Source organism: Amphiprion ocellaris, chromosome 7 (genome assembly GCF_022539595.1).
Source record: "Amphiprion ocellaris isolate individual 3 ecotype Okinawa chromosome 7, ASM2253959v1, whole genome shotgun sequence".
Taxonomy (NCBI): domain Eukaryota; kingdom Metazoa; phylum Chordata; class Actinopteri; family Pomacentridae; genus Amphiprion; species Amphiprion ocellaris.
Genome location: NC_072772.1, coordinates 12,995,746 through 13,020,782, shown reverse-complemented (window position 1 = coordinate 13,020,782; position 25,037 = coordinate 12,995,746). Strand labels below are relative to the sequence as shown.

The window sequence follows — 25,037 nt, the reverse complement described above, 5'->3', positions numbered from 1 at the left end:
AAACTTGAAATTTTCATTATGTAGGTTGCTGCTTTGTGGTTGTTGAGTTAAAAAGTGAAAGAGATAAAGTTAAGAGTAAAGGAGGGAGATGAGATGAGATGCAACCTCTTTCTGTGTCCTCTTTGTCAGCTTGTCCCTGGCATAAATAAAGTTCATGAAAAGAGAGTTACAATACAGAAAGTACTTGAACTCTCTTTTCATAACCTTTATTCATCCTAGTTTATCTCCTGATAAATGGGGAAGTCCATAAAAGGAAGCACAGACACACCACCACAGACACTGATATATTGTGCGCACACATTTTCTAAGTGTTTATTATTGTCTCCTTTGTGCTTTCATATGTGTACTATATTTATTCCCAACCTTACGTGATGTACCAAATCACTGTTGCTAACATAAAATTGAATGTTTAAAATACAGTTTGACCCAGTTTTGATATCTATGTGCGTCAGCTGAATAAAACGTCAAAGAAACTTGGTAAGGTTGGAGAGTAAACAGCTTCTTTCTTATGTAACAAACTTGGTTTGATGCTCACGCTCACCTGTTGACGTGAGCATTGAGTTACTGTGCGTCTGCAGGTGTGTGGGCTTGTGCGGTTGTCCTGAACATGTATACACATGCCCTATCCAAATGCAGATGAAAAGAATACTTCCTCCCAGAATATTACAGTATGGATAGCCGCTGTACGCGTCTGCGCAACCATTCATCTTCTGTGTCTTCTCAACAGGTTAAAAATGGAGTTGGAGGAGGAACATGAGAGATGGTTGTCATGCCAACAAAGATGTGATGCCTTGCAGGAGCAGCTGTCGTCATGGGACCACAGAGAGAAACAAATGAACCGGAAGTATTGTGCAGCTGTCGAGGAAGTGACTGAAGTGAGGAGAACTTTGGAGAGGATCCAGGAGGAAACAAAAGAACTAAGGAGAGAAAGGTCATTATTGTCATGTCTTTTCAGCTCTACTTTCTTCTCTTTTCAGGGCACCACACTATTCTATAGTATTCTATTCAACACATACTTTAAACCTCATGATCAATGTTCCCTGTAATTTTCCATGAGTCTGAACAAACACACAAACTCCCTGAGCGTTCCTTGGACCACTGTGAGCAACATCAGACGTGTGCACTGTGGTCACACCAGCATCACATCCATTCAAGTTACATGGTTCATTAAAAGAATCAAATTACAGCATTTACATTTCTGTTAAAACACTTTGTCAACAGGAGCCAGTTGAAGGCTACAGTGATTTTAGTGACACTACAATGTATAAGAGTGAAGTTATTGAATATTTGTCTCTCTTTACTGTTGCAGCAGTTTTGCAAATTGCAGACGGACCCTGTTCACTCCATAGACACCAATGTTATTCCTGTAGCTTGAAAGACAGCTACTTTTGATAAAACTGGGCTTGTAGCACATTGTCTGCCTTGCAACAATGGGAAAGAGGCACCATTTATGTTTTGACAACCTATATCTAATGAGTTATTGATGCTGGAAGTCCGAATCTGTGAATATCTTTCCAACTTTACTGAACTTGGGGCCACTACCACCTAAGGAGTGATATATTTAATTTTGAAAAAAGCATTTAGCCATACTTAAAGCTTTAAGTGCTTTATTAACACGGAACTAAAAATTTTGTATTGTTTTATTATCACAGGTTCTGTCTGAAAAGAGGTGGCATCATTTTAAACAGTGAAATCAAACTAACAAAATGTAATGACCAACCAGTGAGCAATACTGGATTCTGCAAAAACATAAACAACTTTTTAAAAAAATCTAAATCTTATCTTAACACAGTTAATGTATTAACTTATTTTTGTGTGTATGCATGTATTTATTGATTTATTTAGTACTGTTAACATATCAGAGTTCTGAGTGAATTTTTCTTAAGATAGGCAAAGGCCACTTATTGATTACATATAGGCTGTTAAATGTTTATTAAAAACTAAAAAGCATTTAAAAAAAAACAACTTAGGCATTTATTGAGTCACTAAAATACTGTAGAGTACAGACCACATCAGCATGATTATAAGCATCCTCTGGTAAATTAACAACCAGATACTGATGTCTCTCACCATATGGACTTCAGGAGATGACTGGGGGATGATAAACTGTGACCTACTGGTTGGGTTCTCTCTGTTCTCATGTTTCTTACATGTTTGTCCCCTGACAGCCAGGTCCTAATGTTTTTTGAGCAACACACCATACTATGACGTTTTTACAATGATGGTTCTACTATGGAACCAGTTTGACATGTTCAGGCATTCTTTGTGTGAAAACTCAGAGATTTCAGGTATCAGAAGGTGGTTTTCAACTTTCTTTATTAACTTTCTGCTTCAACTTTAAACTAAATTTCCTTCACTAAGCCAGCCCTCTGGACTTCCAGGAAGCTGTGTTCCTATTGGCTGTCCAGGTGGCTGTGTTCCTATTGGCTGTCCAGGTGGCTGCTTGGTGTTATTAGGAACACCTGAGCAGCTCAGTGTCTTCCTGCTTTATTTAGCTGCAGACAAACATTTCCTCTGCTTCTCTTCACCACTGAACTGGGTTTGGCTCCATTGCTGTAGTTTGTTCTTTAGGCGTTGGCTTGCAGCTTCCAGCAGTAAAATCGTCTTTAATGTGTTTCTTGGTGTGTTTTAGGGCTTTGTACTGGATAGTTGTCTTGGTAAATGTGGTTCTTTAGCCACAGTTAGTACATGGTGCTAATGTGTGCAGTGATTAGTGGATTTGGTGCAGCTGAGTTGTGTCTTTATCTTGGCTGTAGTGAGTCGTTAGAGGTTTTTGGTCAGACACATTCTGTATTCTTGTTTGAGAACCAATGTTGGTTGTCCAGAAGGTAAGAGTTCCTGTCCTGATTCTCTGTTCTCAGAGGTTCTCTGGTAGGCTGCAGGAGACTTTAGTGTTTAGGTTGTGCTAGTTTGGTTTTTGTACGGTTTCATTTGGACGACTATCTTGAGGCCCCTCCATGTGGTTTAGTGAGGTTTTCTGCAACAGTTCTACAAAGCAACCTGCAGCAGAAGAGACTTTGAGAGTTTTTAGGAAGTTCTGGAGACCAGACTTTAGAGCAGCAGAAACATTTGTCAGCAGTTTGAGCAGGAGAAGGTGATCTTCAGAGTAGAAATGAGACAGAAACCTTCTTGACCCGTGTGGTGAGGTCCTGTACCAAGAGTTTGAGCAGGTTGTGAAGAGTCTGTAGTTCTTTGGTCTGAAAGCACAAGAAGAGTCGACTCATTAAAGGAGAAAACAGGAGATATTGTTGGTTCTTCTGTCACTCTGCAGTTTCCTTAGACTGAATATCAAGTTTATATTTTAAATGATTTCCCATGTGAGCCCAAGAAGACTTCAATAAACTCCCTCCATCCCGTGGACACAACACATTTTATTACCATGTTAAATGTTTTTTTTTTTTATTTTATTTTTTTATGTTTTTGAGTTTTAATCCTAGTTTTAGCATAGTTTTTTTCTCTTTGCTTGTTTAGTTTTGTCATCTGTGTAAAAGGTGCTAAACAAATAAAGTTGAATTGATAAACTGAATAAGTGACTAACTAAGGGTTTATTTCATTTTTAAGGTTGGGGTTAAAATCTTGACAGAAAAAGAAGATTATAGAAATAAACTACATAACAAAAAGCAATTAAATCAAAGGAAAAAATATTAATACAATAAAACTTTTAAAAAGTTTTATTATTAAAAAGATTTAAGAAATTTAAGATGTAATTTCCTAATGAAACATTTAATTTTTTCATTAAATGTTTTGTCTTTTTAAAGGTTTAATAATCTAATTAAATGTTTTGCATTTTTTAAAATGTTTAATATTCTTCTTGTTTAATTTTATTTTTTAAATGTTTAATTATGGAAAATATTTTATCTGTAATTTTTAATATTTGTATTTTAAAAATTTTGTTTAATTTCATAATGACATGTATTTATGTTGTTGAATTATCTAATTCAATATTTTGTCTATTTAATAGAGTTAAACATTAAATACAATTAAATTATATATACATATACCACCTTTTAATGTTTAGTTTTCTTTTTAAATGCTTCATTGTATTTTCTGTTTAATTCCTATTTGAAGTTTTATTGTCTTTAAGATGTAATTTTCTAATTAAACATTTAATTTTTTTAATTAAATGTTTTGTCTTTTTAAGGGTTTAATAATCTGATTAAATGTTTTGCATTTTTTTTTAAATGTTTAACATTCTTCTTGTTTAATTGTATTTTTTAAATGTTTAATTGTGGAAAATACTTTATCTGTAATTTCTAATATTTGTATTTTAAAAATATTGTTTAATTTCATAATGACATGTATTGTATCGTGTTGAATGATCTCATTCAATATTTTGTCTGTTTAATATAATTTAATGTAATTTAATGTTTAACTCTATTAAACAGACAAAATATTGAATGAGATCATTCAACACGATACAATACATGTCATTATGAAATTAAACAATATTTTTAAAATACAAATATTAGAAATTACAGATAAAGTATTTTCCACAATTAAACATTTAAAAAATACAATTAAACAAGAAGAATGTTAAACATTTAAAAAAAAATGCAAAACATTTAATCAGATTATTAAACCCTTAAAAAGACAACACATGGGTGCCCATATAGCTCAACGGGTTAAGCAGGTGACCCATGTACAGAGGCTGGTCTCTGACGCAGCGTCCCGGGTTCGATTCCTGCTTGCGGCCCTTTGTTGCAAGTCTTCCCCCGACTCTTCTCCCCCGTTTCCTGTCTGTCTTTCACTACGCCTATCCAATAAAAAGACAAAACATTTAATTAAAAAATTTAATGTTTAATTAGAAAATTACATCTTAAAGACAGTAAAACTTCAAACAGGAATTAAACAGAAAATACAATGAAGCATTTAAAAAGAAAATTAAACATTAAAAGGTGGTAAAACATTTAAAAAGAAAAACCTTAAAGATTTAATCGAAACATTAAATATTGGGAAAGAAAAAGAAACTCAAACAAGCCGATAAAACATTTGAAAAAACAATTAAACATTAAAAAGACAAAACATTTGTAAATCAAATCAGACATTAGAAAAGAATAAAAGGTGAGAAAAGAGCAAAACTAAACATTTAAGAAGAATCAAACTAAAGATGAAACATTTCAAAAGACACCAGTTAGACTTTAGAAGATCAAATTAAACAGAAGAGACAATAAAACGATCAAAAAGAGCAACAACAGATAAAAGTCTTAAAGTGTTTTCTAGTCTGAAAACATCAAGTTGTTTCTGCAAACATTTCCTCTTTCTACGTTCTTGGTTTGATTGTGGACAGATTTACTAAGAACTCATTTCAGAAAACTGCTTTCCAGATAAAGTCTACTAGTAGTTGAAGGCATTTATCAAACTAATGTTACCTTCTGATCTCCACAAAGTTTACTGTTCAGTGAAGAGAATCAAAGTTTGCTGAGGATTTCTCAAAAACCCACAGGTGAAAGTCTGAGAAGAACTCAGATGGATGATCTAAATGTGAAATCAAGACTCATGGTCACAAGTTTTAAGGCTTCTGTTAACCAGAAAGTTCAAACTACCAGAGAAGTACTGAGAAACTTTTAAAATTTCAGTCCTCAGACTGTCTGAACGTTCAAACTAACAGAGAACTACTGAAGAACTTTTAGGTTTTCAGTCCTCAGACTGTCTGAAGGTTCAAACTAACAGAGAACTACTCAGGAACTTAGAAGATATCAGTCCTTGGACTGTCTGGAAGTTCAATCTAACAGATAACTACTGTGGTACTTAGAAAATTTCAGCCCTCAGACTGTGTGAAAGCTCAGGTCCTGAGGACTCGGGAGGTGTGGAGGCTTTGGAAAGTCTTGAAACTGAGGGTTCAACCCTCCAGCACAAAGGCTGAAGTCCAACCTCCTGAGAAAAACGGTCGAGTCGAGACTCAAGTTAAAAAAAACTCGAAAATGGCAAAAAAATAGATGATAAATGCGCAAAAAAAGAAGATTTAGTATCTGAGCGAGCAGCTCAGGGGGTGAGAAGTGAGACTACCAAGTGGAAGGTAGTAGGTTCAAGACCCACCACTGGCATTTTTCTTTGTCTTTGTCAGGATTTTGATAAACTTTAAGAAGGGTCTGGTTTTGAACCAGCAACCTGCAGCTCTACAGGTAAACCCTTAACTCACTGAGCTACAGATCAGATGAAAAGAAGGCATTTCGTCGTCCCTTTGGCATCGTAGTAAATAAAGTGACCACATGGGTGGAGCCAAGGTGGAGTCTGGGTGGAGTCAGGGTAGAGAGTAGGCGGGGAGGTGGGTGGCGGCCTCCCCCCTCTACAGACCTGACCGTGAACACCGTCGACACCCACCTGAGGGAGATGCTGCCTAAGATCTCAAGGCTGCTTGGTCATGGTCTTTCTGGCACGTACTCTTCCAAGATGAGCCGGGAAGTTTAACACTGATGGAATGACACCAGGTCTAAGCCGACAAACTTCCAGTTCCTCCTCAACCCATAGTCTCTGGGAAACCTACATGGAGTAAGAAAAGTAGACAGAGAAGTAATTAAGTCTGTAGACAACATATTAAAAAGAAATCATGCTAATAAATTAAGTACAAATAACCGAATTCGCCAATATACTGGAGGCCAGAGCTATTTAGCCACATTAGCCACACAATGTGCTGGCACTAAGGATTTTCGTTTTGTCGAGGTGACATTGCCATGAATAATACAAGTAATCCACTGGGTTGTCAGTTTTACAGATGCTGGGAGTGAAAAATTCAAAAATGAATTTTCACCATTTGGAAAGGATTAGTTCACCATTTTGTCAAACAGCTACTTATGCTAACATTGACCTGTAAAACTGTTACTAATGCAAGAAACAAAATACGAGGCAGCTCTAATTCAGTCACTAACAATGCTTAACAGAATTTGCTATTGTAAAAAAAAAAAAAAAAAATACTTTGGCGTGCTGGCCCTTTAAAACAAGTGAGAAACCCATGTCATATCTGTAAGATATTTTCAGATAATGAACCATAATGTCAGAGTAGCTGCTTTTGGTTGAAGTACTGACTAATCAAACCACAATGGGAGCCAGTGTTAGTGCATGTCCGTGCAGTTCCTGTCTAAAGCCATAGTTGGGAACCTGTTTGGTTCTAATAATAAATATTTACAGCTCTTATGTGTCTGAGAGGACATTGGGTATAGATCGGCAGGAATCAATACAAAATCAAAAGCCTGCATCCTTTCTGTGGGTGCAGTACTGTGAGTGCAGATCTAATAGAGTGTTGGGATCTGTTCCCAGCTTCTTACGTAAGGTGTTACCTCTCTCTGTGTGGCTGGTTCACACTGCTCAATAACCTTGCATTTAGGGTTGTTTATCTGTGTCAATACTTTATCTACTGCTTTTCACATTGACTAGATGTCCCTGATTACAGTGTCCGCAGATAATGTTGAACAGAGCTCAGGCTTTCAGGGTTGTTACGTAGTGCTTTTACAATTACCCCGTATTAGGTCATTTTCTTCAGTTAAGATGAGATTATTATTTGCGGCCGGTTATCTTACACATTTTTAAGAGAAGAGAAAAAAAATGTTTTTAGCTATAAATGAAGTTTATAAACAGGTCAATGACCCTTTTTTTTATTATATTTTCTCTTCTTTTTTATTATCTTCTAAGTGTAAATATCATAACTGCAAATACAACTAATCCCCACCAAAGTTTACAAACACGAATTTGTCATTCTCAGTAACATTAGAGTTGACTAACTTCAAAGTGCAATGAACCTGTAAATTGACTTTTTCTTTCATCTTTTGCATAGATAAGAAATATGTCAATACCTGCAGGCTTATTTTTAGTCTCTGTGACTTCTTTTAGAATTATTTAAATAATGTTAGTTTTTTTTTGTTTGTTTTGGTTTGTTTGCTGTTCCAAAAAAAAGTACACCTAACATGGCTTGAGGTTCATGAAGACAAATATCAATGAAGCAATGATAAAAATTTTAGATGAATACATAACATTTAATGTTAACCATGTACACTGTTTGATTGCCACATTTTTACTAATTCCAAGTTCATTTTTATTGTAGTGTAAAGCCTTGTACAAAAGTACAAAAAACTCAAAATGTGTCTTTTGTGTAGTATTGCAAAAGTATCATGCCATTATTCATTAAAAAAGAAAATACAAAATTAAATTTTTTAAAATTTATTTTGCACATAATGAAAAACCTATAATAAACATGTACAGCATTTTTCCAAGTGCCCACAGGTGTTAACAGTACTGGGGGAAAATAGTGACTTTATAGACTATTTTACTATTTGAATGCAGTTCAGCTGAAAAATACTGTTGTACACAGCTGAGTCACTAATGTCTGCGCTGAGGTGTCCAGCAGTTTTGTTCTGTTTTTACCATCTGGTTTGTGAAAACTTTATTTTTAAATGAGATATGTAAAATTAGATGATTTTGATGAAATTACAATTTTAAGATTTGACTTGGTTCCTTTTTTTTTTTTTTTTCCATTTTTAAATGTTCTAACCAAACAGCATGTCGCAGATCAGTTGTTCAAGTTTTATAAAGGTAACACGCCTCTCAAAGCCTCCAGCATGTTTTTGGGATTCAGAAGACTATTAAAACATATATAGAAATGAAACTATAAAAAATGTAATAAACACACACACATTACAGACATCAAAACCTTACACTGGTGTATTTCCCATGTCAAATCTAGGAGGCGCTGAAGCTGATAGGTTACAGTGCATTTCCATTAAGATATTTAAATGATTTACAGTACATACAAATGTACAAATCTTTCATGTATACAGTTCTCTTGTACTACAATGGGAGGAATGTCCCATAGGCCTGTGTGTGTTTTTCAAATGCTGTGACATATAAAAGTGCCTTCACCAACTTCACTGCAGCACCAACTGAAATCCTACATGAAAAACATACTTTCCCTCCACCTTTTACACAAGACAATTAAACTGCTATGTCTTGATTAGTCAGTGGAATCACTAATGAACCAATCACAGCAGCCAACTCTGCTCTGTCCATGAGGACTACATCCTTGGTTCAGATATTCCTTGATCAAGGTTCTCCACTGGTGACAGACTTACGGCTATGGAGACACAAGGCAGGGATGATGGAATAAGCTTATTACCTTCAGATAATGCAGCCAAGCAAACTGACCGGCTTGTGACCCCAGAACACAGGACACTGCAGGCAAGCTGAATCCTTGTTCTGTTAAAGTAATCAATTCACCAGTTTCCAGTGCAACAAAACCTAATGGTCCAAGGAACCATTACAATCAGAACAACCATAAACCATCTGAGGCAAAACTACACTAAGTAGCACACTTAACACAATCTCACCCGACAATATACCTCCAGTAATTCAACAAAGCAAGTCAACAAAGACTCCTGACACACACAATCTAAAATACATTCTTTTCATTATTATTAGACTGTTTTCTCCGCATGCTCTGTAAACCACCAACATCTGCTATTATCCCAATAATAAGCATAAATTAGCATTGTTATCATTTAGCAACAGAACAATAAGTGTAGAAGCGTTGTAGAAGCAGATTTGTGTCTATGTAGTATTTCTCTTAAGTTAAATTGCACTGCAACCTGTGGCAGGAGTTGACTTAGCATAGAAAAAGCCTGACATCTTGCATAAGAGGGTTTGGTGTTTATTACCAAGTGTCTATACAAATGTATAGCTGTGGACATATCCCTTGTGTGTGTGTGTGTTTTCATCAAAAATTACCTCAGTGCTTTGTACTTTCAAATGCACCATTTTGTGCCCTTTTCATCCTGGAAGGTGAGACAGCAGTGAGCATCGTGTGATGAAATCAAAGTCTCATAATGTGTATAGATTGCAGGACATTTTTAAAAATGTCTTTTTATTTATTAATTTATTTTTTATTCTATTGAAATGTCCTTTTAAAGGTTTTTGTTCTTGCACAACTTGATGTTCAACAACTTGTTTTTTGGAATTCAGTAAGGTCATGTAAGAATATCCCCCATATGTTGGAATGCTAAACCTCAGAGGTAACCTGGGAAAAGTATGCCCCTGTTGGCTGAAATAGCTTAATATTTCTAGTTGATCTAAACATGTAATTGAGTGGCTTGGTGGGACACAAAGAGCTTGTTAGCCCTCATGTGAAATGAGTGCAGTTGTTGGAGGCCTAATGATCAGTTCATGTTTCTGGAAGTTATTACCACAGATGCTGATTAAGGGCCCAGAGTGGAAAAGGCAGGTTTACTGGCTTGACTAAATTCACTTTTAAGCCCTCACACATACGTATACACAGACACACAAGCCTTGTTTTTAAGTCAGGAGATTTGTCTACTTCTGCTAATCTGCAACATGGTTACCCACCAAAAGACACACTGTTGTCTTGTTTGTGCATTGGTTCTTTTTTACATAGTCACGCATTCACCTTTCTGCAATATCTGCCTTGTCACCACTCCTCCTGTGCATCCTCTTAAAGGCTCTCTAGCTCCATCTCTGTCCCCTTCTGACCCCTGTTGACGTCCACCCCCAAACACACACTCCACCCTTTGCGCCACTCTGTCACTGCACCGGTTCCATGCTTTTGTTGCATGATATAACCAGGAACAGGCGTCATTATTTGGCCCTCAAGGACCTGTTTATGCAATAATGTTGTAACTGTGGTAAAGTGTTTACTAGAGTTAAAATATGTGAAATATTTAGACCATATATCATGTCTAGTAAGGCCTCTACATGTTAATATGGGTGTATGACAGTTACATCTAGAGTTTTACTCCCTTTTCATGTAAAGTGTAATCTATATGTCTCTTGCTGTAAGCATGAAGGCAGTCAGATACTTGCAATTTTATAATAGTATGCAGTATTTGGCACTTTTAAAGTTGAAGTTAATTAATCATTTCAGCTTTTCTGAATACATAGGAGCCTGTGATTGATATGCTACACATTTAACCAAAAAATAGTTTAGTAAGCATACACAAAGAAATGTAACTTTAAAATGATGTATGGCATTATAACTGTCATACTGCACAGAAGATATTTTTTAACTTTCTCTACTTCTAGTTATGGGGATGAGAAAAGATCCAGAATCTGCTTGAGGTTCAGGGGATTAACTAATGCGATGATTTATTCAGGACTATAACTGGAAAATTGTTCGAAATATCTGTTCTCTGAATCTGAGGATCTTAAAATGAGGGGCAGTTGTGTTATGATAAATTCATAGCAAACGTCAAAGCAAAATTGTTGTAACTAAAGAAAGTCATTCTGTTCCAGAAACGGTGATTATTTTCTCCATTGTCTATGGGTCAGTTTGAAACTAGAGTTATAGATCTTGTAAGGGGAAACAATGGAGCTGCTGATGAAAACAAGTTGTGAAGTCTGTAAAAAAGACAATCTTAGTACCCAGCAGGCAGTAGTTTCCTCAGGCAGGGTTAAGATTGAGGGTTGGTTAGATTGCTAGATGGAAGGACGGATGAGGGGTAAAGGAGGGAGAAGGGGGAGGCAGGAATAAGGGAAGAAACAGAGGGAGGGCAGAGGGAGGAGAGCAGAGCGGGTGGTGGGAGGCAGGGATTGTTGCAGGGAGGAGGGCTGGAGACCGTGACTGTGGTTTCAGTGGTTACTTCACACACTGTCTGGCTCTCGCATGCATACAGCCTGGGTCACAGGGGCCGCACACCATCTACACACACACACACACACACACACACACACACACGCGGGCAGAACATGACAGCCTGCCCTTGATTCACTATAACTGACACAAAGTTAAAAACGGAGAGACAGAGTGTGCAAGGAAAAGAGGTGGGAGAGAGGAAAAAAGAGTGAAAGTGGCAGAAAGTGGAGAGAGTAAAAGATTTAAAAGTCAAGAGAGGTCAGGAGTATCTGTGTGCTTCCTCATCCAGCTGTTAAATGTGAGAGGACTTGTTTCAAGTGGTTTCGAGCGGCAGAGTTTTCGTGACAAAAATTATGATCTCAAAAGCTCTCCGGTCGGGCTGTCCCTGTGCAGAGAAGTGGTTTAGCGCCTCGGGTTTCCTCACAGAGGTTAATAAAAGAAAAGATTAACGTCAACAACACATCCATAAGATGACTCCTTCATCTGTGTTTGCTGCTCTTTTTTAAAAATCTCTTCTATTTCTGTATTTTCTCTTTTTTTTCCCTCTCTGTTTTCTTGAGTGGAAAGTATTATTTCATCCTTGTCTGGGACTTTTTTATTATGGCTCTCAGTCCCTTTTATTCACAGTTCATAAATTGCCTTTGCTGTAAATTTATGTCAAATTTTTTTACAAGGCAGTCCATTTCTGCTTTGAAAGTCTGAGTGTGAGGAGTACCTTGACTTTGAAATCTTAATCATATTTCCAGGTGGAGACTTTTTGTGCCTGTAAAAAAGCACGGAGGATGTATGATGTCAGTGGAGATTCCTGTTAACTGTTGATCTATTTTGCTGTTGATGAATGCATCATAAAAACCATTTAAATTGGACCTTGAGCTTTGCTGTAAAAATCGGGCCATCATTTGGAGTGGAGTCGGCTTTCTTGTGTCCGCTCGTGCACGCAAAGATTGTATCAGCATGAAGTGCAAAAAATGGAATGTGCCTTTTGATGAGGAAACAGCCGCTCACACTCCACACACACACACACACACACACACACACACACACACACACACACACACACACACTGCACGCATACACACTTGCCTGTCCTTAAAAGCAGCCTGCCGTGTGAGCGAATGAGAGAGTGCTCCCAGATTTTCCCATCATTCCTCCCTGTAATCCCCCCAGACCTCCTTCTGAGGGCTGAATTTGCACGCTCACGCTCCCCGGGGGGTCGCACACACACACACACACACACACACACACACACACACATGCTATCAGAGACACACATGCGCACACACTCAGGCTAAAAGTTGATCTTAAAATTTCTTGGTGCACAACCTTTGCAGGGGTTTAATTTTTTTTTTTGATAATCAGAGGGGAATCATATCTGACAGTGACACACGCACACACACACACGCACACACACACACACACAAGCACTCACATGCAGATATACACAAATATTGTATGCATCAGCAGTTTGTTACATGTTAAAAACGCTTCATAAAACTGTCAAATCCTCACTTTCAGGGTTTTTCAAGAGTTAAGACTTAGCTGAAAACCCCCTGAAGGGTCTGTGCTTTGGACACACACCCACCCACACACACTCACAAAATAGCCCAAAAAAAATCCTATTATCTCAGAGGTGTGCGTGCCACGCGGTAACTTTTCCAAACATATCTATAAGAAATGTTTTCGCTCCGGTGGATAGTTTCATAATGCTCAGCGGCGATGGCTCCTCTTTAGCTTACATCTCCTCTCAAAACCCCATCTTTTTATTTAAATGGGAGTCAGATCTCGGCATCAAACTTGCGACTCTTGGGGAGCGTTCATGCATGGCTGTCTGTCTGCGTCTATTTTTGTGCTTCTCTGTACGTGTGTGTGTGTGTGTGTGTGTGTGTGTGTGTGTGTGTGTGTGTGTGTGTGTGTGTGTGTGTGTGTGTGTGTGTGTGTGTGTGTGTGTGTGTGTGTGTGGTGAGTAGGCTGATGTGATTAGCCAGAGCCAGTGGAGTGAATAATATTGTGTCTGCCCTGACTGGGAAGAGATGGAACGTAGTGCTGCTCTTTATTATACTGTAGATTGTCTACTCGTCTATCAGATATACAGAGTCAAGTGTCCTCACACAGACACTTTTCTTATACACATGGCCTCAGATAACTCACACATGGTGCTAGAAGGCAGTGTCCAAAAAAAATCTGTGCATGAATAGTGTCATGCCACTTTGCTTGCAATTACTGGCGTTGCTAAGATCCAAAAGTCATATTTATTTACAGGCATCACTGTTTTTGGATGATTGCTGCTTTTCGCCTAATGCTGCTTGATGCTGCTTGGATATTCTCACAAAGAGCCTTTTTCCGCCAAATCAAACTGTATAAACATTCGCAAAAACACTGCCGGTTCCTCAGTTTGTCTCTGTTTGGCCTCAGATTTATGCTCCTTCACATCTTATCAGCGAGACCAGCTGCTGAAATGACAACTTATATTTGGACAAAAGAGCAACAAATCAATCAAGTTTCAAGTTATCTCAACCACATCGCTTTTTTTTCTTTCTTTTTCTCTTTCTGTCTTTCTGTTTTCATTTTTGAAAGCACTTAGTACATTATTGACATCTTACTGACATCAAGGTCAACTGCTGAATTTCCTGTGGCCAATTTGTCTAAGTAGAAAAGCAAAAAATGGATCGAGGAAAGAGCAATTCTTCATACTTAAAACATAAGTTTTTGATTCTTTCTTTTTTCTTTCTTTCTTAGTTTATTCCTTTTCCTTCTTCGCCCTTCCTCTCTTATCCTCTTTCTTACTCCCCAGAGACCATTAGGAGTTTTCTTGTTAAATATTCTTTATGCAACCTGACATGCTGAGAGGATCGTCAGAAAAAGAAGCATGTGTAAATATTATCAGAGCCTTTTGGATCGTGACAGATATAGATGTGATGTTGGCTTACTTACTGTACTTATCTATTCAACTGCAGAAAGTGCAGCACTGTTAAAATGGTTAATGCAATCTTGTGTGTGTGTGTGTGTGTGTGTGTGTGTGTGTGAGAGAGAGAGAGAGAGAGAGCGTTTTACACTTTTTCACAGTTGCTTCATTCACTGACTGTCAGAGTTAAAATTTAATGCAGCCTGTGTTGTTGCATGCTATTATTTTAAAACATTTGTGAAAATCTTTATGTGGTTTTGTGTTTGGCAATAGAATATATAGATGGTTTGTTGTGGTTTTTGTTATTTATTATTTTGTATTTCTATCTGTCTGTGCCCTTGAGGGCACTGGGAGTCTTTGTGAAACTTCAGAAGCTAAAGCAGCCAGTGACTGTGAACATGTTATTTGGTCTCATATGGGAATCTCAGGGCATTTGCAGCAGTCTTCCCTCTGGTTTTAGAAACAGATGGCTGTTGGCTTCGGCTGTATCAACTCGGGGAATATGAGTTATTTAGTCCTAGGGCAGCTGCTGTTTGAACATGGTCTCAGATGTTGCAGTTGACCTGATGTTACTTTTATTTTCCTAGTACACAGTGTATGCTTGCTTAATGTTGACATGTTGTATTAGTTAAAGCGAGAAAACTATAGTACATCATTTTTATGACAAAACACAATATTTGGATGAACTAATGTCAGGGTGTGTGTGTGTGTTTGTTGTGTTGTTTTTGTGTTTACAGGGATTTTCTGATCGAGTCTCATGGCAGAGCTTTGACTGAGATGAAGGAGGATCACAGACATCAACTGGCCACTAAGGTAATTCTTATTGATACTAATATTAATCTTGTTACTCTCGATTAAACAGCAGTAAAAATGTAACATTTTAGATGTGTTCTCAGCCACTTTAGAGGATAAAAATTTGTGTATATTTAACATGAAAAGCCAGATCCGTTCCAACACATTATAGCACCACATCACCATGAGCAACTTAGCAGCTGTCCAACATATTCAGATTCGAATTTTGATCTTGAATATTGCAGGGACTACACACTGTGCGGCTGAATTATGTAGAAAAAAAACTAATACTGCAAATAAACTGCATCGGCAGATAGTCATCAAAGACCTTGACAATCTTGTAACCAACAGTCCTCTCATTGTAGTCTTATTTCCCAGATGCAATGTGCATGATGTCATGTTATAATTATGTATGATGAATTCAAACAAATCAAAACTTCTCTGAGTGTGGGTGTATCAGTTTATGACTGGCAGACATTTAGCTCCAGTGTGCTGAAGTAAACAGACGCTTAGGAAAGCATCCAAACCATTGTCACAGTTCAGAGGAGTTTAATAGGGAGAATCCTGACACACACAATGTGGATGAGATTATGAGGCTCCAAGACCACCAGTCTGTTTGACACCAGATAAACTAAACACACAAATGAGCACACGAACACACACAAAACCAGCCTGTCTTTTATTAGTCAAACAGTGTAATAGTGTGTCTTGAACTGTCTGACTGTCTGCCTGTCTGGCGACAAGAGTTACTGAGGTTTAGCTGTACGTCACAACAAAGGACGGCATTTCACCAAAAGAAATGAATGAAATTAAATTATTGTTTTAGTTTTTGTCTGTGTCATTTGTATTTTTCTCACTAATTAATTTTCATATAAGAAAAAGTGCTTATGGTGCTTTGCCTTTTCTTAAGAGCAATTGTGTTGCTGCTGGTTTAAAGAATCAAGCAAATTCCATTAAACAGAGCATTTCTGAACAGAGCTGATCATAATAAAATGAAGTCCTACAGAACACACTGCTTCCTTTTTGTTCTACATTTTACTTGACTTAAACTTCATCTCTACACAATTTCTATTTTACATTTAAGACATATTCAACCCCATAAAATGCATCACTGGAAACCCTGAAATCTCTGTCATCGAGCATTTTTGGTCACAGTGATCAAAGAAAGAACTCTAAACAGAGTTTCTCTAAACAGATGAGAAGTTTGTCTTGCTGGGAATTCACTTTAAAATATGAGATTGTGAAAGGGCTACTGAAGCATTTGGTCCATTCAATCCACTCCGACCTCCCTTCAGCCACCGCACTCATCAGATCCAGCTGTCTGTCTGTCAGCAGCACAGCTCTTAAGGAGCTGTAAGTTGAATGGCTGGACAGTCTGTTTCCACAAAGCTGACTAGCAAGAGGAATTTACCAGAAAAAATATAGTTTTCATGTTGGAAGAAATCAACATTGTTGTTTTGCATAGTTTAACTGAAAACAGAAACTTGTCAAAAGGTCATACGGATTTTGGAAGCCTTGATTAAACATTGCAGATACTATTCATACATTCAGAATATGTAGACAGCTAAGATTTGTGTGGGCAAAACACTTCACTAAGTGCACCAGAGGAAAAAAATAGACTTGGAAGCGTAGCAAATCTGAAGGATCCTGGGGTGAGGCACGAGTCTCTGAGTCAGTGTGGACTAATACACTTGATGAAATGGAAGCTTGTCTGTTCCATGTGACGGCTGAGTTAAAAACATCTGAAACACTTTCTGTATCTATCGAGGCCTATTCTGCTCTGATCTTTTATTTCTGTTTTATTCTCCTACTCAGTTGTACACTGTAAATAATCCTGGGATTGTTGAAGACATTGCACTGCTACGCCTGAGTTTTTCAGATCTGTAAAAAGTGCCAAATGTAGATATCAAAGTTTCACATGCTGTAGGAAAGTTGAGCACACACATGGATGCACATACATGTGAAGACACTGACACACACTGTGTGTGCTCTCAGATGTTCCCACACGCACATCCATGCAGGTTATTGTTCATTCTGAGCTTCCTGATCTCACAGGGGTTTATACCCATGAAAAGGAAGTGGTCACTCTGGTGTGCTTTTTAAATACAAACGGCAGCTGTGTACATACACACACACAGACGCACACACTCACACACACAAAAGGATATACAGACACAAACCATCCATACTCCTCACACGCACATTCACCCAGCAAAGAGGAAGTGGTGTTTTCTCATTTGATCCAACACACGCAATCTTAGTCTCTCATACAGACTCTCAAACCAAAACCATAACACGCATGCACAGGGTCAAATATACACATTTTCACACGCCAATCTGCCTTTTTTTCCCCCTCTGACACCCACATCCACTGTTTCTTTTTTTCACACTTGCAGGCACAAATGCACACAGGCGCACACACACACACACACACACACACACACACACACACACACACACACACACACACACACACACACACACAATCGCATTGGTCGAAGCCCGTGGCGCTGACACTCAGTTTGTCTGATCTCTTGTGCTGGTGGGAAGAAAACAAGGTGGCCTTGGCCAAGCCTGACTAAAAATATGTCACATGCAACTTTGGCCCCACTGTTTTCAGAGCCAAAACTGGTGTTTCATGTCCCCCCAACAATTTATTTTTTGACTGCGAGAATATGATGTGAAGGCTAGTCATGCTGCTATCATTGTCACACTCACAAGCAAAGCTTTGCATGACTAGAGTCCCTCTGTTAAAGCATTGTTTCTAATATGAACTTGCATCACCAATGGCATGCAGCATAATACGGAACAAACAAATATTTGTCAAAAGTGTCTTTTAGAGGTTAGACACAAGGAGTCAGACAGCCCTTGAGTTAAGGTTAGTGTTGATGTGTTTTAAAAGGTTAGAGAGCAATATCAATCAGAAGTGAAGAGGTGGACAAGAAACAAGGGGAGAAACAGAGGAATGAAATGTAACAAAGGTCCCAGTTGCACCTTGTGTGGTTATGCAGCACATACTGTACTATTGAGCTACCAAGGTGTTCCTCATTAGATGCATTTCCAGTGTTCTATACCCAGCTGTTAAATACACCACTGCGCTTTCTTTCTGTCTTTTTTTTGTTGTTGTTGTTATTGCACTGACAAAGCATTGTGTGACCTTCCTTCCTCCTGTTTATATCACAGAGAAATCAACACTTTATGGCCTCTTTTAAAACTCTGAATTGGACACAGGCCTTAGGATGTGGGCTAGACAAACTCTGCTTGGAGTTTTCATCACGCATTACATATACAGGAATGTTTTTCGTGATGAAAAATGACTTTTTACTGTCATTAACCGCAATTCTGAAATATTTTTGCAGTATATGTCCAGTCCTGTGCGTGTTAATTCTCATGCATAAGTAAATGGATCTTGGTAGCCTATCCTGTTTTTATCTTGTATTGTAGCTGTCTGCTGCCTTAGAAGAGCAGAGATCCCAGAGTGCTTTGCACCTGAAGGAGCAGATGGAGGAGCTTCGCAGGGAGGTGGAGTTAGAGCTGACAGTCGACAGGGAGAAGAACCAGTTGCTGCTTCTACAGTACCAGCAAGACAACTCAAAGCTACAGCACAAGGTGCATACTTGTTAGCTGAAAATTGCCACTGAACACTTCATGTTATGCTACATAAATAATAGTTTTATTTACAATATCAAGCTTTATTCAGTATCCTCTTGTGTTTACCTTCCTACCTCTTTCCCTTCACACTTTGAATTTCATCTACTGCATTTTGAGGAAGTGATCAGAACAGATGGCTGGAGAGAAATCATTCTGACATTGCAGAGAATAGGACAGAGCATGTGCTTCACTCAGTATATATATTACTCTTGTGTTTTCTTTTGTAATTTGCCATCTGTCTCCTTTGTCTGTTCTTCTTTGCCCTTACAATTTCCCTGCATGTCTATCTTTCTGCTTGTTTGTCTTTTCTCTGTGACTTTACATCCTCCAAAAATGTAAGACCAGGATTTGGTTGCACCTGTTTTTTTGTCATAGTTTCTGTGCAGAGTCCTTCTTAAGTTCTTTGTAACTACTAGCTAGTTTTAAACTAGCAAATGAGACATATTGCATTTTGTTATTTTTGTCTGAGACTGCTGGTTATCTGCTAGGCAACCATTACATCTAAGTGAAACTAGTTTGTGTGGTTCAACCTGCTTAAATTTAGTTATATGTAAATCATTACTTAGAAAACACTTACATTACAGCTGGGGCAACTGCCTCCAGGAGCTAGTCTGATCAGTCTGCATTACTGAGCGTATTTCTGCTTATAGCATTACTGGGACAAACATCTGCATGCAGAAAGCAACAATATGGTTAGTGTAGGGGAATAAAGAAGGAAGAGAGACAATGAGAAAACTCAGAGTTTAAATCCAGACAGTGGAGGTGAGACAGCAGAAAACAACAGCATATAGGTGAACAGGCTTCCCACACCCTGAAATATACATATCCGCCCACAGTATAACCGCTCATTGTATGAGTAACAACACAAGACAAGGACGTTTCAGCAGGCTTAAGATTTGACAGGCAATGAATTTCCACAGTGTAGTAAAATGCTAAGTTCCACCTCAACCCCTTCAGCTCCCACTGTGTCTGTCACTGCAAATTCCCCTCCTGCCCACTTCCTGCACAAAGTCTAGACAAGGTCACAGAAAACATGCTGCCCCCAACATATGACACAGAAACCCTTGAAGCTTTTAAACTTTTCTGTCATCTTGATTTCCCTGTAATTCCTGCAGCGCATTTGGACGAGTCAGTGTAAAAGCAGAAGGCCAAAAAAGCATCTAAGATATCACATGCGCATTACGAGTGACAAGCATGACCCACATAGAGCAACACAACTGTTCCCTTTATATAATCTTCTTCTTTAGCTGGAGGAGAAAGTGCTGGAGGTACAACAACTGCAAGAGGAGCTACAGCAGGAGAGGAGGAGCAGGGAGGAGGAGATCCACCAACAGGAGGCACTACAGCTGAGCCAAGCTGAGAAGAATGCTGAACTACAAGAGGAGGTGTGTGATCGTCTCCACATGAGTGCTTCTAATGTTTCTCAATCGTGTGGTGTTCAGTTGAATAAGACAGACAGACAGACAGAAGTTGTCACTGTGCATGTGAGAACAAAGAGATTTGCATTTGCTTCATATATTCCACCAGTGTGTTTCTATGCCAGTGCTATTCATACAGGACTGGATTAAATTTAGAAAGTGTGTATTTGTGAGAATGGGATCACGGCACAAGGAAGTGAGAGAGAGAGTATTATATTGAGAGAGAGGGGGAGAGCCAGAGACAGACAGAGTTCATATTTGCTTTGGCAGCAGAGTGTGCAGTGATGGATGTCTGTGCCAGCACCATCCAAATGGAGCTGAATTAAATTGTGAAGTAAAATGTGAAAAGATGGAAGCGGCACACAGAGGAAGCAGGAGGGGGCGTACATATAAAGAGTTTGGATGGAGGAAAGGAATGGAGGACGGCCGCTGTGTATGCAAGTGAGTGAGGGAGTGAATGAAAGAGACCGAGGGAGCAAATCTTATGAGGTAGAACAAAGACAGGACAGGAAGGACAGCTTCCAAAAGTGATGACCAAGAGTGGCTTTGCTAGACATTCGGTGTGAATGTGTATATTTCTGCGTGTGTGTGTGTGTGTGTGTGACATGGGAGATATCATGACACACCTTAACTATCTGCAATGACACACAGTCCCAGACAAACAAACTGCCTAATGTCAGCCCTTTAACTTAACTTTCCCTTTTATTCAAAGCTGGAGTAGGCAGTGTTTGTTCCCATTGTTGGCCAACATTTCCAGCGTATTGTAATTCAAGTGGTCTTAGAGGAAACTAAACTTCTTCACCTCCTCTTGACTCTGTTTTCAGAATTCAGAAAAACAAAGTCTACAGAGGAATAAACAGAGGACTTTCTCTCCAAAGGAGAGTTGGATTGGAATCCTGTGTAAAGCCATAAGTCCATGCTGACCTTTAGCTTGAATACTTGTGCACACTTGAATACCCCTGTGGCCATTTGGTGGGAGAAGCTGAGAAAAGAAAGGGGAGCTGTTTTTGTTTTGTTTCTTTGTTCTGTTTGTTTCCTTTTCCAAATTTCTGCCTGCAGGAGCTTTACTTTTTTCTTATTATTATTATTTATCCTGCATCTTTATCTAATGCTTCTTTTGTCCGTATATTTTACTCTTAATTACTTCATAACGATGGGATTTATGGCAATAACATATGATGAAATTGTTCCACAATTTTCAAAATTTTGGTCATTTCAGACACAACAGACATATTATTAACCCTGTCTACATGGATAGCAAGCATGCTTGGAGCTACACTTCTTTGGGAGCTATTTCTTCAACAATTTAATTCAATTCAATTCAGTTTGCTTTATTGACATGAATATCAGGTCAACAATATTCCCAAGGTATCAAGGATTATGTAATTAAAAAGAAATTCAATTGAAAAACAAAAGTGTTTTATTAAGTTGAATAGAGAAACTGAATAAGACAAGAGAATGGCAAAAAGAAGAAAAAAAAACATATCATTTAAACTTCAAAATGCTGGATTTTGTTGGTAGCTTTGCCTATTAGTTATTTGGTACTTTACAGGAAACAATCATTATTTTGTTTGAGTTTTTTTTTTTTGCCAAGAACAGCTTCCCACTGTGGCTGACAAAAAGGTTTTTGAGAGTTGTATTGAAGCTGTAACCTGTAAAACCAAAACAGCGAACTGAAAGTTGCTAATGGGTTCCGTAGATGCTGAGGTTAACTGCAGATCAGGTGATTTCTGTGTACAAGAAACACCTTCCACATTACAAGAAGTTTGATTCACTATTTAAACAATATTTGTTGATGCAGCTTTGAAAAAAATACGTTAGTGCAGCTTTAAAATGATAATGTATTTAATCAAAGCACATGGCTGAGCTGGAGGGAACATACTGTATTAAAACTGTCAGCTCTACATCATATTCATTTGCAAAATTGCTGTTAAAAATTCAAGCGCTGCCAGTGAAATAATAAATGAGGGAGAAAACATTCTACAGAATATTTTGTTTTGGATTTCTCCTTGAATAGTTTATCACACACTGCATGCCAAAATACAACACCAAAGTGTCTATACTATCAATTTTGTACCACCACCGATGATTCATTAAAGGCTGCAAAAAATAGTTCTTTTTGTTAATTTGTGTTAAATTTTCAATTTTCGATTTCAAAGCACAAGTCGGTATCACAGAAAAGTCATTAACTGAGATCCTCCATTCCTCTATGAAGGTCAGTAAATCGGGTCGTTGCCTGCTGTCCTCTTCTCATCGTTCCTTGATCACTCCATGTCTCTTCTCCACCTCCTCCCTCTCTCATTCATCCAGCTGAGCTTTGTAGCGCTGCAGTCTGACAGCCCTCTAACAGCCCTCCCTTTTTGTCCACCCACTGTCTCTTTAACTGCCTGCCTTTCAGAGTGCCTATCCACATAGGTTCAGCCAGTTCAAGGTGCCCTGATGCCAATTTCACAGCTGACATGCTCTTTTATGTCATTCATGGACCTTCAGCACAGCAGCTCCTTCCCCCCACCACCCTTGTCTTTCTATTCTTTCTCATCTAATTTAAAGGGGCCATTTTTTTTTTACTGTGCTGTAGTTAAAGCAGATCAGTCAGTATAATCCCTTTAGATGGATTTCCTTTCTTTCTTTCTTTCTTTCTTTCTTTCTTTCTTTGTATTATTACCCTTTTTATTCTGTTCTTCATCTGTGTCTCTAATGATCGCTCCCACTTCTTATCTAATTCAAGCCCAGGCCTTTATCGCTTTTTTCTTTGTAAAACTTCTATTGATCCGTAAATGTTAGTGTGTGTGTGTGTGTGTGTGTGTGTGTGTGTGTGTGTGTGTGTGTGTGTGTGTGTGTGTGTGTGTGTGTGTGTGTGTGTGTGTGTGTGTGCGCGCACGTGTTGTATAGAGATAATTGGGTTTTGATCGTGACCTTGTGATATCACTCTGTTGCTAAGAGACTGTTGCAGGGCCTGGGCATTTTCCGCAAGTGATGGAGCATATCAGTGACCTTTCACCTGGCAATTTCCCAGAGAGCAAAATAATAATCAATCTCTTGGGATGAAGGAGTCATTTTAGGCCTGATCAATGAAAATTCAGGTCAAAAACTGTGCCGAAAGCACAACCTCAACTAGCATTTCCAATAATATGACACTGTATTAGTGATTACATTTATGATTTGTCTCTTTAAGAAAGATTATCTTCTTCCAGATCCAATCCAAATGGCTAAAGAATTTGAGAAGCAACAGTTGTGTCCTCTCCTAGGAGGCTTATAAAGCCTGTGTGTAAGGAGAAAACCATTCATGTTTATTAAACATGACGTGTGTTCCCATTTCTCGCTTATGTACCAGTGGTTGAAGCAACGTGTTTAGACTATAAATTGTATCATAATAAATTTAAGACCTTGTATGTAACAATAGTGTTGCCGATGCTGTTTTTGTCATTCAATGGCTGAGGCTTTATGGGGATAAAACAGGAAATAGGTGTTTAAATGTGCACATGGATGCACACTAGGCTTTGGAACACACAGGTGGTCCCCGTTCAGTCTGAGTGGTTCCTCTTCCTCATTGCCTGGCTTTGTTATCCTCTCTGCCCCCACCCAAACTCTGTCTTTCTTTATGTTGCCCATCTCTGTCACTCTCAGCGCCCTCCCTGTCTCTTCTTGTCTCCCTCCCCCTCCTCTCTGTCTGTGGTTTTGTTGCTGTTGACCAGGACAAGCGGAAAAGGTCACTGTGTCTGGGGTAAAAGACGCCTGACCTTTCACCTCCCGCTAAGCACTGAGGACACACAACACATGCAAGGTCAAAAATCTGCGCCTGCTGTTTGTGTATCCGCATGCTTTATGTGCGTGTGTGCAGCTGGGTGTGCAAAACCTTCTCAGTGCAAGCCTTCTAAGCACCTCGGCATAGAGTATACGCTGATCCTTGACTGCATTTTATGTGTGCGCTGCCAGTGGAATGTGGTTTACAGTGTTAGATTAAAAGCCGGGGTTCTGCGAGTTTGCGTGTGACTTCCATCTAATAGCCCTGTAATCCTGCTCTCACTAGGAGCCCCTAATGATGGCTGTCTCTCTCTGTAGCTAGACGGGCATGCACGACATCACACACACACTGACACATGCTTACATGATCTAACACATGCACACTGCATATAAACAGGCAGGAAGGAGACACACACACACACACACACACTCCAAGTCTTTCATACACACACCAAACGGAAGTCGCCCAACACGTGTGCGCAAACTGTCACACGCTCTTGCAATAATTGCATACAATAGCGCAAGGTGTGACACGCTGCACACAGAACATGGGCATTGGGGCAAATGGGCACCTATTAACACATACACATATGTCGATAATTATAGACGCATATAGAGAAAATTACACATGACATATGAGCGTAATAGAGCACACACATTTATTATGTGTTCTGCATCACTAGGGGTTTCCCTTTACTGAGCACTGAACATGTTCACCACAAATGAAGCAGTTTTTACACACATAGACAGTCTCACACACACAGCTAACTAACTCATAGCAGTGGATGGATATAGTACGTATTTCACTTTCAAAAACACACGCATCTCTCATTAAGTGAGCACACTGTATGTTTTGGCGCTTGCCCTAACCTTTAATCTTCCTCCGTGCTGGCAAGAGTCGAGCTGTTTACACAGCATCACGTATCATCCTGGTGAAGCTGATGGATTCATTGATGTTTGA

The 25,037-nt window shown here is 38.7% G+C and overlaps 1 protein-coding gene and 1 long non-coding RNA gene across 2 annotated transcripts in view; one reads left to right on the top strand and one right to left on the bottom strand.

Moving 5' to 3' along the window:
• Nucleotides 1–25,037, top strand: part of lekr1 (leucine, glutamate and lysine rich 1) — an 89,227-nt gene that overhangs the window by 59,294 nt on the left and 4,896 nt on the right. Inside the window, exons 8-11 of the mRNA XM_023299524.3 lie at nucleotides 728–931; nucleotides 15,209–15,284; nucleotides 18,708–18,872; nucleotides 20,162–20,299. Coding sequence (XP_023155292.2) covers nucleotides 728–931; nucleotides 15,209–15,284; nucleotides 18,708–18,872; nucleotides 20,162–20,299 — 583 coding nt within the window. The remainder of the gene's footprint in view (nucleotides 1–727; nucleotides 932–15,208; nucleotides 15,285–18,707; nucleotides 18,873–20,161; nucleotides 20,300–25,037) is intronic.
• LOC129349289 (uncharacterized) lies at nucleotides 1,767–6,562 on the bottom strand. The gene is made up of 2 exons (XR_008602238.1): nucleotides 6,382–6,562; nucleotides 1,767–3,197 (listed from the first exon to the last, which is right to left on the bottom strand). It is a non-coding gene; the product is annotated as an uncharacterized LOC129349289 (long non-coding RNA).